This window comes from Notolepis coatsorum (genome assembly GCF_963971535.1).
Source record: "Notolepis coatsorum genome assembly, chromosome: 14".
Taxonomy (NCBI): domain Eukaryota; kingdom Metazoa; phylum Chordata; class Actinopteri; order Aulopiformes; family Paralepididae; genus Notolepis; species Notolepis coatsorum.
The window spans coordinates 61,473,212-61,486,156 of NC_140178.1; the positions used below are offsets into that span (position 1 = coordinate 61,473,212).

The following is a 12,945-nucleotide window of genomic DNA, read 5'->3' on the forward strand; positions in this document are numbered from 1 at the left end:
ACCCAAACGTGGAAGAAAATGTGCGTTTGGCAAAATATCTGGATTCGTGTTGACAGGCCATATAAGCCTAACAAGCAGTGTATTATGTTGCCTCCCAAATCCATAAAATATAAAGGAAAAGTCAATGTATGTAAATTTAGGCTTACAGGCTTTCAAACAGTTAACAACTATGTTATTTTGTCAGCTAAATAGAGTGTGTATATTGTGGTCTACATTTTGTAGTATACAGTACCTCATAAAACCACTGTTGCTCATTCAAATATAACATTTTTATTTTTCATTTTTGTTCACTTGTTTCATTAACCATTTTTGCATGCATTCATTGATTTGATTAAAACAACAGATTACAATATGGTAGTTTTTTCAATACTTTGCCAGTATTCCAGTAGATTTAACTTTTTCCTCCCCAAGGGGATCAATAAAGGAATATCTTATCTTAAAATCACTATATTCCAGTAAAAGTCAGGTGATTCCATTAAGAAATCAGACAAAGTAGGCAACATAATACAGGTAACAGGTAATAAGGAGATTCCAGGAAGCCTCAGTCGATTTCTGATAACCAGTACATTCCTTTAGATTTAGAAAATACCAGATAGAAAAAAAGAAGAAACAGAAACAAGGGCAAATTCACATTAGTACAACATATGCATGTATTCATACACACACACTTTTTGTTATAGGCTACCACTGCCCATTTTTGACAATTGGCATGAACACAGACACACCTTCACACACATACAGTAATTGTGTATGGAGGTCAAGTGTACTGTTACAGTACACCATACACAATTTCAGCCTTCTAGAGCAAAAACTGTGGCCGCTAGAGGGTGGGGAACTTTGTGGACCAACCGACAGACAGACCGACACCCCCTCCTAATAGACAGTCTCCTCCCCACCGCATGTATATATTATCCCCCTCCAAATGTACAGTCTCCTCACCACCGGATGTATATTTCTCTCCCACCCACCCACCCCCTCCTAATGTAGTCCCCTCCCCATCATATGTATATACTCTGTCAGGATCTATGAGTAACAGTACTGTATATTTGGATACCGCATATGTCACAAATGTATCAGTACTAAATACCTATATGTCCCTATGCCATAAATGTCATGTATGTTGTGTATGTCATAAATGTCACTATGAATTGAAAATGGGGGACCCTGATGTAAACAAGACAAATGTCTTTCTCTGGTCTGCATCCCCTTAACAATTGTGTGTATTGAGCCGTACTGTATTGTACCCATTCTGCAATCTGTTAAATAAAGTTTTCATTCATTCATTCATTCAGTTATCGAGTTGCTAAAGAAATAAAAGATACTAGATTCTAGTAGATGGTAGTTCCAGTGTGACAGTCTTCTAATACTAGTCTTCTGACCTCCTGACAATCAATTAAATAACTAAGAGGGCCTTGATTAAATCATTTCACTACTAATTCAGCAGTCATACTGAGAATCAGGGCTGTCTTAAATACTTCGAAGCTTCGTTCGATGGCACAAGCTTCGAACATTAAAAAAAAAATCGAAGTTTAAAAAAAAATATATATATATATATAAAAAATCAATTTTTTTTTTTTTTTTTTTTTTTTTTTTACTTTGGTGTGTGTGTGTGTGTGTGTGTGTGTGTGTGTGTGTGTGTGTGTGTGTGTGTGTGTGTGTGCATGGGGCCATTGGGTGGGGCCGGGGGACAAATACACTGGAGGAAAGTAACCCAGCTCAGCACTGCCCAAATTATATCATCACTATTGCCTGTTTGAAGGATATCATCCTCAAACACACCACCTACACGCCTATTCTCAGTCCTTGCCCCACAATGGTGGAATGAACTACCCACCCCAGTTAGGACAGCCGAATCCCGTCCAATCTTTCGCCGTCGACTAAAGACGCACTTCTTCAACCATTATCTGAAATAAAATTAAAAAAAATTAAATAAAAAAAATCTAACCCTAACTAACCTTACTGTCATGCACTTGTCCTAATAAACTAACCTACACTGTAACACGCAACACTTTGATGAATATTGTTACTCAGCTGATAGAGTTGTATCCTTCCTGATGACCTGTCGTACAGAACTTGTAAGTCGCTTTGGATAAAAGCGTCAGCTAAATGACTAAATGTAAATGTGAATGTAAATGCCTTGTAGAATTCCACACATAAGAAAGAAAGATACTGGGATGAATAAACAAAATAGGAAATAAAATGTAGAAATGCATGCAATACATAAATAAATATGAATCTCCATATATGAAATAGAACATTTAGATAAGGTGCTACTGAGATGTTTTGGTGAGTTCTTTTTTTTTGTGGAAGTAGCCCTTCTTAAAAATGCATGAACATTCACTGATAATTGGTCTCTAGTGGAGTCTACAAGGTCTACATTGCCGGACCATGTAGAATCCGGACCTTGTAGACTGACATAATTCTGTGCATAGTTTAGTCTACACAGGCCATATTTCAAATAATCAAAATCTTACTTCATTCATCTTAAACATTCTTGATTTGGGGGATTGGTAATACCCATGAAATCTGAAGTTGTTCAAACGACAACAGCGATCCACCTTGAATTAAATCACACAGCTGTGTTGGCTGCGTCACAGTCACGAAAGGGGCTACTTAATTCATTTATCCAATCCACTTTATTTATAGAGCACATTTAAAAACAACAAAGTTTACCAAAGTGCTGTACAAGTCCCACAACATAAGATAAAAAAAAAATAAGTATTTAAAAAAAATAAATGTATTCGAAGCTTCGAATTAAAATCGAAGCTCGCCCCCCGAAGCTTCGATTGCCAAAAAAAAATTCGAAGGGCAGCCCTACGTGAGAATTAAAGAAACTTATATCTTTCAAGGAAGGCAGTGCCTGATCTGGCTGGTGGGCAGGATGGCCCTGTATAGGTTCCACTGGCCAATAGGCCCTTTTCACAGTGGACATTTTGATGTGGTTTTAATGTTCCGATAGATAAACACAGCTGCAACTAATAATGTTAAGAGTTTTCCAATTTTTACCATCTACTTTGTGTGCACTCTGGAGTCTGGAGTACATTTCAGTGAGCCTCAATCAGCTTTTACAGACAGGAGCTCAACCCAATTGACTGTGCATTGATTTTTAGCTAACTAGCCGGAGCTATTGTGCTGAGGAAGGACTTTACCAATCCACATCATCATTTGTAAGTAAGACATAGGACTAGGGTTCCAAAAATCAAAACTAGCCCTGTAATATCGGGTCCATTGCATTTAGGTGCACCAGGGCCCTAGATCTATGCATGCTGGCTCACTGTAATGGCTCACTGGTACACTTACCGGACCCGTTAATTAATGTTATTAGTTACTTACAACTATGTTTACCCTTTTACTATAACATGTAAACATTTCTGCTGTGAAAAGGGCCTATTTGAGTGAAGTATCTACATCAGTATAGTATAATGTTCAGAACAATCTATTCATTTAGTCAAATGGCAGTGAAAAACTCCCACTTGCTCAACCACTTGCTCCTTTATGGGAGGGAGGTGTAGCTCGCTAGGCAAGGCTGTAGAATTCAGTAGATTCCAGTAGATGTCAGTAGATTCCAACCGTTGCCAGTAGGTTTCAGTAGAAACTAGTACAATACAGAGGGTGCCATGTTTGTCTCCCGTCAGATCTTGGAGGTGAACTCGGCTCTCCTGACCAGAGACCTGCTAACCTCCGATAAGGAACGACAGCCTACAGGATAACAAGGTAGACATTATTATACACCTACAGGGAGATGTTATTGGTCAGGTGCAATTAAAATAGGATAGGAAAATAGGAAACAGTAGGATTGAAACATACAGAAAATAATCTGCACACACAACGTTTATTCAAGTATTGTGTGTGTGTGTGTGTGTGCGTGTGTGTGTTACCTGCCAAGGCCATAGCCAGCCGCAACTCTTCTCTCAGAAGCTCCAGAACCTCCGTGACTCCCTGTGCACCCTATAGATAGACACACACACACACACACACACACACACACACACACACACACACACACACACACACACACACACACACACACACACACACACAATCTTGTTCTAAGACTACTGGTGTGCTATTAAAGGTGTTAAAAAAAATTGGAGCTGAAAATTTGTCTATATATTTGGTGAAACTTCCAGATTTTATGTAGAATTTACAGGCTATGCATGTTTAAGTCAAAGTGACTTCATAGACCTCATAGATCAGCGATGTCACTCACTCACTCACTCGCAGACATGGTACTTTGTAAAATCATTTCGATCTATGTGAGAATGTGTCACGACTGTGTGTGCTTGTTAGACCGCTAATATTGTGTTCAGTACTGGTAAACTGATAAAACATCAGAATCTAACACTGAAGTTTCAACCTAACAGCAGACCAAGCTTTAAATCAAATTAAGTCAAATCAGGATAGAAGAAACATCACAATAAATCAAGAACAAAAACCATCATATATGCAACACTCCCAGACATAGATACCCCAGCGAAGTTAAGGAAAAACTCACTAAAAGTAAAAACCTAGCAATAAGAAAAAAGCACCACAGGTGATGTGGAGGAGAGAAACCTTAGAAGGGCCATTCAAAGGGGGATCCCCCAACTTGGATGTCGGTGATAATATAGTGTTGGATGATCGATGGGTGGAGAATAAACAGGCGAATAGTTTGTATGTATGTATGTACATTTACGTGTAATAAAACACATATGTACATGCAGTAGCAACTGGGGTACATAAGGACCTTTTGAAAGATTTAGAACACAATTTAGTGTTCATATAAGTGGTCTGTCAAGCGTATTTGTATTGAGAACTCAAACTTGTCTTTGGTCTGTTAGGATTAAAACCCAAGGTTACTGCTATCACAACAAGATAACTTGTTAAGATTAATGCCAGCAGTGCCAAATACATAAACCTTTCCACCACAATATTACAGGCTTGTTAGGATTGGGGGTGCTATGAGGGTGAGAACGCAGTTGCAGACCAGGAAGAGAGGAGGCAGAGACGGCAGGGTAACGGGGAAATATATAAAGGCTTTACTTGGACGAAATAATACAAAACGGAACATACAAAGGCTCAGCCGAGCTGGCTCTAAGACAAAACAACACTGAAGGACACAGGAAAACAAAGAGGAACGAAAACGGAAACATAAACCACTTACAACACTTAAAGGAAAACGCCAACATTTTGGGAAATTAGCTTATTTTCCATCTTCCCTGGAGTTAGACAAGAAGATACATACCCTTTTCTTCTCTGTGCATGCAGTAGGCTTAGGAAACGCCCGCACCGTTAGCGTAGCTTAGCTTCATCACTGGAAGTGGGGCAGTCCTTTACCCTGAAGTTCCCTACAGTCCCCTACAGTCATGAAATACACTCCAAATACAACTCCAAAACATTCCTGTAAACATGTTGTGACCTGTGTATTTACCACGTGGAAAAATAAAAAATAATTGAATTCGACAATTACGTTTTCTAAGCAAATATACTCGGATTTTTTTTTTGCCGAACCACTCCTCTCTGGGCTCAGTCAGTGAACTTTAGGTTAGTTGTAAAGTTAGTTTAGGTTCGTGTTAATGTTAGATAATGTACAAAATAAACGTATTTCCGGTGCTTTAGAAGTCGCTCTTTTATTTTGAAACCCCCCGACCGGAAGTAAAAATTATGCCTCGTTTTCTGCTTATGCTTCCGGTTCTGTGTTTGTTGGTTTTCGTTAGCTAGCAGCATATCAACACCAGCCATGGGAATACTGTTTTCTAAATTGTGGAGGCTTTTAATCGTCAAGGTAAGAGGATTTGAAGGCATGGTATCCATAAACTTCAATCGGTTCGGATCCTTTGAATGAAATGAGAATGTAAACAAACACTGGCGTCACGTTAGAAAGTATCACTGCGTTGTGTGAAATCACTGACTGAGCCCAGAGAGGAGTGGTTGGGCAAAAAATTGTTCAGAGTATATTTGCTTAGAAAACGTAATTGTCGAATTCAATAATTTTTTATTTCTCCATGTGGTAAATACACAGGTCACAACATGTTTACAGGAACGTTTTGGAGTTGTATTTGGAGTGTATTTCGTGACTGTAGGGGACTGTAGGGAACTTCAGGGTAAAGGACTGCCCCTCTTCCAGTGATGAAGCTAAGCTACGCTAACGGTGCGGGCGTTCCCTAAGCCTACTGCACGCACAGAGAAGAAAAGGGTATGCATCTTCTTGTCTAACTCCAGGGAAGATGGCAAATAAGCTAATTTCCCAAAATGTTGGCGTTTTCCTTTAAGGACATGAAGCAAGGGAACACTGAGGTGAGTGAGGTTAACAAGGAGGGTACTGGAGACAATGCCGCCACGAGGAAAGAGAGGAAGACACACACTTAAATACCAAGGCTAATGAAGATTGGCAACAGCTGGCCAGGCCAGTCCAAAACAAACACTTAACCATTAGATAAAAAGCAATATACCAAACAACACTAACCAGGTAAACCAATTCACACCAGGGTGGGGAAGTTCAACAACAATACACACAGTGACATCCCATTAATCAAAGTAAGCATGTGAGTTAATAAGGGCAGAATCAATGTCTGCACCAACTGGCTCCTCTGGCCACTAGAGGGAGGTAGGGGACCACTGTCAGGAGGTAGGGGACCAGGTAGGCGACCATTGTCAGGAGGGAGGAAATGTTCACTGTCATTCTCATAACCGGCCCACCAAGGGCCGGCCGTGGGGACGTTACAAGGCTATATGTTTACAATAATGTTTAAAATGTTGATAATGCCTGGTGAGGAAAAATAACACACTAAAATAGAGAAAGTCGGGTTATTGATTTATATAATTTCCCCCTGGCAAAGAATAACGTTTTTATCTTGTTTCTTGAAGTGCAGAGGGGTTTCCAAGCAATAGAAGTGAGATGTTCTGGCATGCAATATCTGGATAAAAGGTGGAATATGTCTACTAAATTCAGTGGCATTTTGAAGCAATAACGAGCTACTTTTATGTGTTTTAACGAGCTAAACCAAGTTGCCCGTGTAGTCTATGGACACGGCTAAGCTTGGTTCTCAGTAGAAGTCAAATGCCTGTTAAATCAAATTGATATAGACAATTACATTGATATTAACATTCTTATGATTTCCAAACAAACACAACATTAGAACGTATATATAAAATAGATAATATACTTTAAATAGCCATTGTCGTAAATAATGCTAATTATAGCTCATAAAATGTGTTGAGAAATGTCCATAAAGATTGCTATGGGCAAAATGAATGCAATACACTTTTAGTCTATACAAGTTAATGATTAATAATTGACACAGTAAGCATACTAGAAACATGATGTGATTAAAGACTCTGTTCTCAGAATATAGTGTGTGGGTTAGGGGGTTTGGAATGTGACCACTGAGTAAATTTACATACAAGTGTTGGCAACAGTTAGAACAATAGAGCTGGGCACAACACGTAACTGTTATCTGTGGGGTCTCTTGTGAGAACACACAGAGATAGAAAGCTGTAAGGAGGAGGGATTTATGTATACTATTTCAGTAACTAAAGTATGGTTATATCCATAATGAAGCTTTGAGTTAAATTGCAAATATTACTGTTATATTGTACAAAGGCTGCTGAACGGAATACGATGAAACATGTTGTATTTATGAAGAGGATCATTGAGTTGTACAAATCAAGCCAATTCGGAATCTAATTTGTAATAATTAAGAGGATACTAAGTATAACTGTTAATAGATATTAATTTAAGCTAAAAGGAATGATTAAAATGCTATAAAACTGGGCTTGATGATACAAACAGTGATTCTCATCTGAAACCAAATGCTTTTAAGTCAGGAATAATATGGTTATGTTTAGAAAATGCCTCCCAGTTCAACTAAATACATCCTGGAGTTTAATGCCAACTGTATTAAGCATATTTAGACAGTAATATATTTCTCTGATGGGAAAACTAAACAGAGGTCAGATGGTCTGTTTAAGACAACCCATTTTTACTTTACAATTGAAAGTCAGTGATTGGTGGAAAAACGTCTAGGGGACGGCCTTTGATGACATCACACAGACGTGTCATTCTCATTGATAAAATGGGAGTGCTGGGAACACACGGGGAACAGAACAGACACCACCCCCAGCGGCAGGATGGCACGCGAGAACAGACGGAGAAAACTCATCACCATAGCAACGGAAAAACAACAACAAAAGACATTGAAGCGGGAAACTTCCTGGTTTCCAGACAACAAAGAACTTGAATCAGCTACAGTAGATATATTCAATGCTGTTTTGAACAACATTTATTTGGATATAGACTCTTTTCAACAAAGACTCAACTTTGTGGGACATTTCAAACCTTTTAAATACATTGTGTTTTATATGCAATAAATGCAACAACTTTAGATGAGAGCTCTGGATTCTGCCTGATGATTCTTCCATCACCATACTATTCTCCTATGGGTAACTTAGATACAGAACAACGGCAGAGTACTGTACTGTTAAGGTAATACTATACTTCATGGGACAAGCTGAATTATGGTTACCACACATCATAATTAATCTTGTATATCTTTGACTGTGAATAACACCATGCTAAAATTTACCAGACCTGAAAAATCTAAGCAAATGAATAAATGGAAGATGATTAAACAGAAGGTTTTGTAGATACAGTACTGAATTCTGCCATCCAGACACATGCCATTTGAAATATGATTATAGAATATAGAATATCAGGCCTAAAATGGTTATGCGATTAAAATGCGATTAATTAGATTAATTAATTACAAATCCTGTAATTAATTAGATACATTTTTTTAATCGCCTGACAGCACTAATTATATTATTATAGTTTCATTTGATACAAAAATACATGAATATTTTCATGTAACATGCAACAATTGCATTACATAATCTACTGTACAATGATTTTCGATCATGAAGATCAGCTTAAAAAACTATTTCACAAAGAAACGGTTTGGTGAACTCCGTTCAGGTGGGCTTATCCTCTGCCACGTCCCCTTTTACAATATCATTCTAAAACGTACCTCTGGGTTGACTGGTGAGGTATGAAAATGGAGTTATATTAACTCTATACTAGTATACTTCTGATGGGAGTGCGGAAATACCACCATATCACTCCCATGCCTCTATGGAAACGTCCCCCTCTACCTCAAATAACTCATTGCCCCTCACTCCTCCTCACAACATCTCCGCGCTGGCCAGGCAAACCTCCTCCAGCGCCCAAGGACCAAACTCCGAACCATGGGAGATCGGGCTTTCTGCTCATCCGCTCCCAGTCTGTGGAATGCTCTCCCTGACCACCTGAGAGCACCACAGACTGTGGATGCTTTTAAAAAAGGGCCTAAAAACTCAACTTTTGAATAGAGCCTTTTGTTGATTTTTATCTAGTTTTAGCTCCACACATTTTATGTTCTTTTATCAGTTTTAGCCCTTCTTATTTTATATTTATTTTGTTCTACTATTTTACTAGTTCTAGTGTTCTTTTTTTACTCCTTACTATTTTTTTTTTTCCACTTTTTCTCCCATTTTTCTATATTTTTCTCCCATCCCAATTTCGTATCATCCAATTCAACCCTCCCCTGTCACGGACTCTGTTTCTTGCCTCCCACAAGCCGGCTGCAATGTGGACTAAGTCATACATAGCACAAGTCCCCTCCGGTACTTGAGGTAACAGCAGTCGCATCTTTTCACCTGCGCAGCTCGATCTCTCAGTGGCGAGGAGTAACGCGTGGGAGGCTCACGCTGCCCCCGACACTTCCTGATTCTACTGCGCAGGCGCACCAACCGACCTGTAGGAGTCGCTGTCCACAACGCCCGATCCCCACCCATCAGTTTCCCACCCCCTAATACGACTTGACTTGACTTGACTAAACTGAAAGCAAATGTGGAGCGCTGGGCTCGAACTGACGAGCCCAGCGTCTCCAGCATTTCATGGCGAGCGCATTGCCCACTACGCCACGTAGCCGCCCCTTTTTACTCCTTACTAGTTTTAGTCTTGCTTATTTTACATTTTTTTTTTTTTTTTTTTACTCTCTTGCTAGCTTTTAATGTCTTTTACAATGTAGCGCTTTGAGATTTGCTCCACAACTATAAAGCGCCCTACAAATCAAGTTCAAGTTTCAAGTTTCTTTAATAGTTGTCATACAGAAGTACAGAATACTTTTATACAAAATGCTTCTTTCTGTTATGCTCCAGAGACTGTGCTAGACAAAAGATAAGTATGAAATAAAATAGTATAGCATGTAAAAAATAGAAGTCACGTACGTAGACACAGTGTTCAGTATATACATAATGTACAATGTTCAATGCAGAATAAAAGTAACTGAGTTACCATACAATATACAATATACTATGCAATATACTAATATACAATATACTATATAGTGCAAAGCAGAAATGGGATGAGGTACAATTTACAGTAAGGTGTACTGACTACTGAGGTATGGGTTGTAGTGCAAATCCTTTGCCAATAAATATAAAGTGTGTTTAGGTGTTCTAAAGTGTGGAGAGTGGGTGCTGCAGTGTGTTGTTTGTGCTTCTTCTGAGTCTTTCTGTGCTTGCCATGAGACAACGCTATCGCTTGCCTGACGGCAGCAGTTCAAAGAGCCAGTTGTTTGGGTGGCTGGAGTCCTTGATAATTCTCTCAGCCTTACCCCTGCACCGCTTGTTGTGTAAATGTTCTGGAGAGTGGGAAGCCCCCCTCCAATTGTGCCTTCGGCTGAACGTGCCACTCTCTGTAGTCTGCTACGGTCTTGTGCGGTGCTATTCCCAAACCAGGAGGTGATGTTGCCAGTCAGGATGCTCTCTATTTTACATGAGTAGAAGTTCTTAAGGATCTTCTGACTGACTTGGAACTTCCTTAGGCGCCTGAGGAAGTAGAGGCGTTGTCGTGCCTTCTTCACAACACTGTCAATGATGAATAGCATTCTCACATAGTTCCCCTGCCTCTTGTCCAGGTGTGATGCTGCTGTGTGCAGCACATGTGCTATGGCGTCCATAGCACATGGATCAAATATATTATAATTATTATTATTATTATTATTATTATTATTATTATTATTATTATTATTATTATTATATATATATATATATATATATATATATATATATATATATATATATATATATATATATATACATATATATATATATAGTCCTTTACCTGACAGGCCAGTCCCCAGAGAACAGGTCGTCCTACGAAGACAGTCTTAGCGCCCAGAGCTAAAGCCTTTAGGACGTCACCTCCTTTCCTCACTCCGCCGTCAAGATACACCTCACAGCGACCCTGCACCGCACACACTACCTCCTCTAGAGCATCCAACTACACACACACACACACACACACACACACACACACACACACACACACACACACACACACACACACACACACACACACACACACACACACACACACACACACACACACACACACACACACAGATCCATTGTTTGTTACCTTTCAGTACCTTGGGTGCATACATGCACCCTATATACATTTGTGTATACATTTTAATATGGAACCCCTAACCCTGGCAGTGTTAGTGCCATGCTCTACCCATTGAGCTACACAGGGAAAGGAACCCCTAACCCTGGCAGTGTTAGTGCCATGATCTGCCCATTAAGCTACATGGGGAAGGGAACCCCTAACCCAGGTAGTGTTAGTGCCTTGCTCAATGAGCTACACAGGGAATGGAACCCCTAACCATGTCAGTGTTAGTGCCTTGCTCACAGGACAGGACCACAATATTAGATATGGTCAGTAGTTATCTGCTAGCCTATAAACATTTAGACATGGCCACTGTAGACACAGCATATTACAAGTCTGTGTTGTAATCAGTATGTTGTTTCATTAAATCTTTGTTTCATCTTAATTATTTCTATTGAACTGTCCAGTTGACCAAACAGATATACTGATGGACGCATACAGCTGTAGTATGTGGCTCTGCAGCTAACAGACACCAACATGGGCCCCTGAACTGACAACAGGAATGATGAATACTGTACTTTGCACAACACTGACTGCACTGTATTTGCTATACACTACAATACTGTAAAATAGTGTAGGTGTGACACACACACACACACACACCGTGGCAGGAACCCCGTCCAGCTGTCGAGCCCCATGATTAGACACCAAGATTCCATCAACTCCATGGTTCACAGCCTCAACTGCATCCTCACCTGGACACACACACACACACACACACACACACACACACACACACACACACACACACACACACACACACACACACACACACACACACACACACACACACACACACACACACACACACACACACACACACACACACACACACACACACACACACACACACAGGAAAACTAGGTGAAATAGGGAGAATCAGAATGTTTATTTAGAAAAATAACAATTGAAAGGCTGTGTTTATATTAGTGATTAATTGTATTGAAGTTATTGTAATATCATCTTCAAGAACACAAGTTTATGTGGTCAAATCATTTTGGGATTGTACCTTTTAGGTAGGTACCTTTTCATCATTGTTAAATTACCATTACTATTACCTAAAAACGCGGTCAGTGGTGGTGTGTGTGTGTGTGACTGTGTGTGTTTTGTGTGTGTGTGTGTACCAGTCAGAATTCCTTTGACGATCACTGGGAGACACGTGTGTTGTTTCAGCCAGATGATGTCCTTCCAGGAGAGGGTGGGGTCTATTGCCTTGGCAACGTACACAGCCAACCCGCTGTCATTACCGTAGTTACCCTCTGAGAACGCCAACGTTGCTGTTGTGAAGTTAGACATACTACACACAGAGAGAGAGAGAGAGAGAGAGAGAGAGAAGAGAGAGAGAGTGAGAGAGAGAGAGAGGGAGAGGGAGAGAGAGAGAGAGAGAGAGGGAGAGAGAGAGAGAGAGAGAGAGAGAGAGAGAGAGAGAGAGAGAGAGAGAGAGAGAGAGAGAGAGAGAGAGAGAGAGAGAGAGA

At 39.8% G+C, this 12,945-nt stretch overlaps 1 protein-coding gene across 1 annotated transcript in view; it reads right to left on the reverse strand.

Moving 5' to 3' along the window:
- Positions 1 to 3,631: 3,631 nt before the first annotated feature.
- hao1 (hydroxyacid oxidase (glycolate oxidase) 1) overlaps positions 3,632 to 12,945 on the reverse strand; it is a gene marked incomplete at both ends in the record, with an annotated part of 28,333 nt that continues 19,019 nt past the window's right edge. Inside the window, 5 exons of the mRNA XM_084329911.1 lie at positions 3,632 to 3,699; positions 3,879 to 3,948; positions 11,144 to 11,302; positions 12,074 to 12,165; positions 12,595 to 12,767. Coding sequence (XP_084186037.1) covers positions 3,632 to 3,699; positions 3,879 to 3,948; positions 11,144 to 11,302; positions 12,074 to 12,165; positions 12,595 to 12,767 — 562 coding nt within the window. The remainder of the gene's footprint in view (positions 3,700 to 3,878; positions 3,949 to 11,143; positions 11,303 to 12,073; positions 12,166 to 12,594; positions 12,768 to 12,945) is intronic.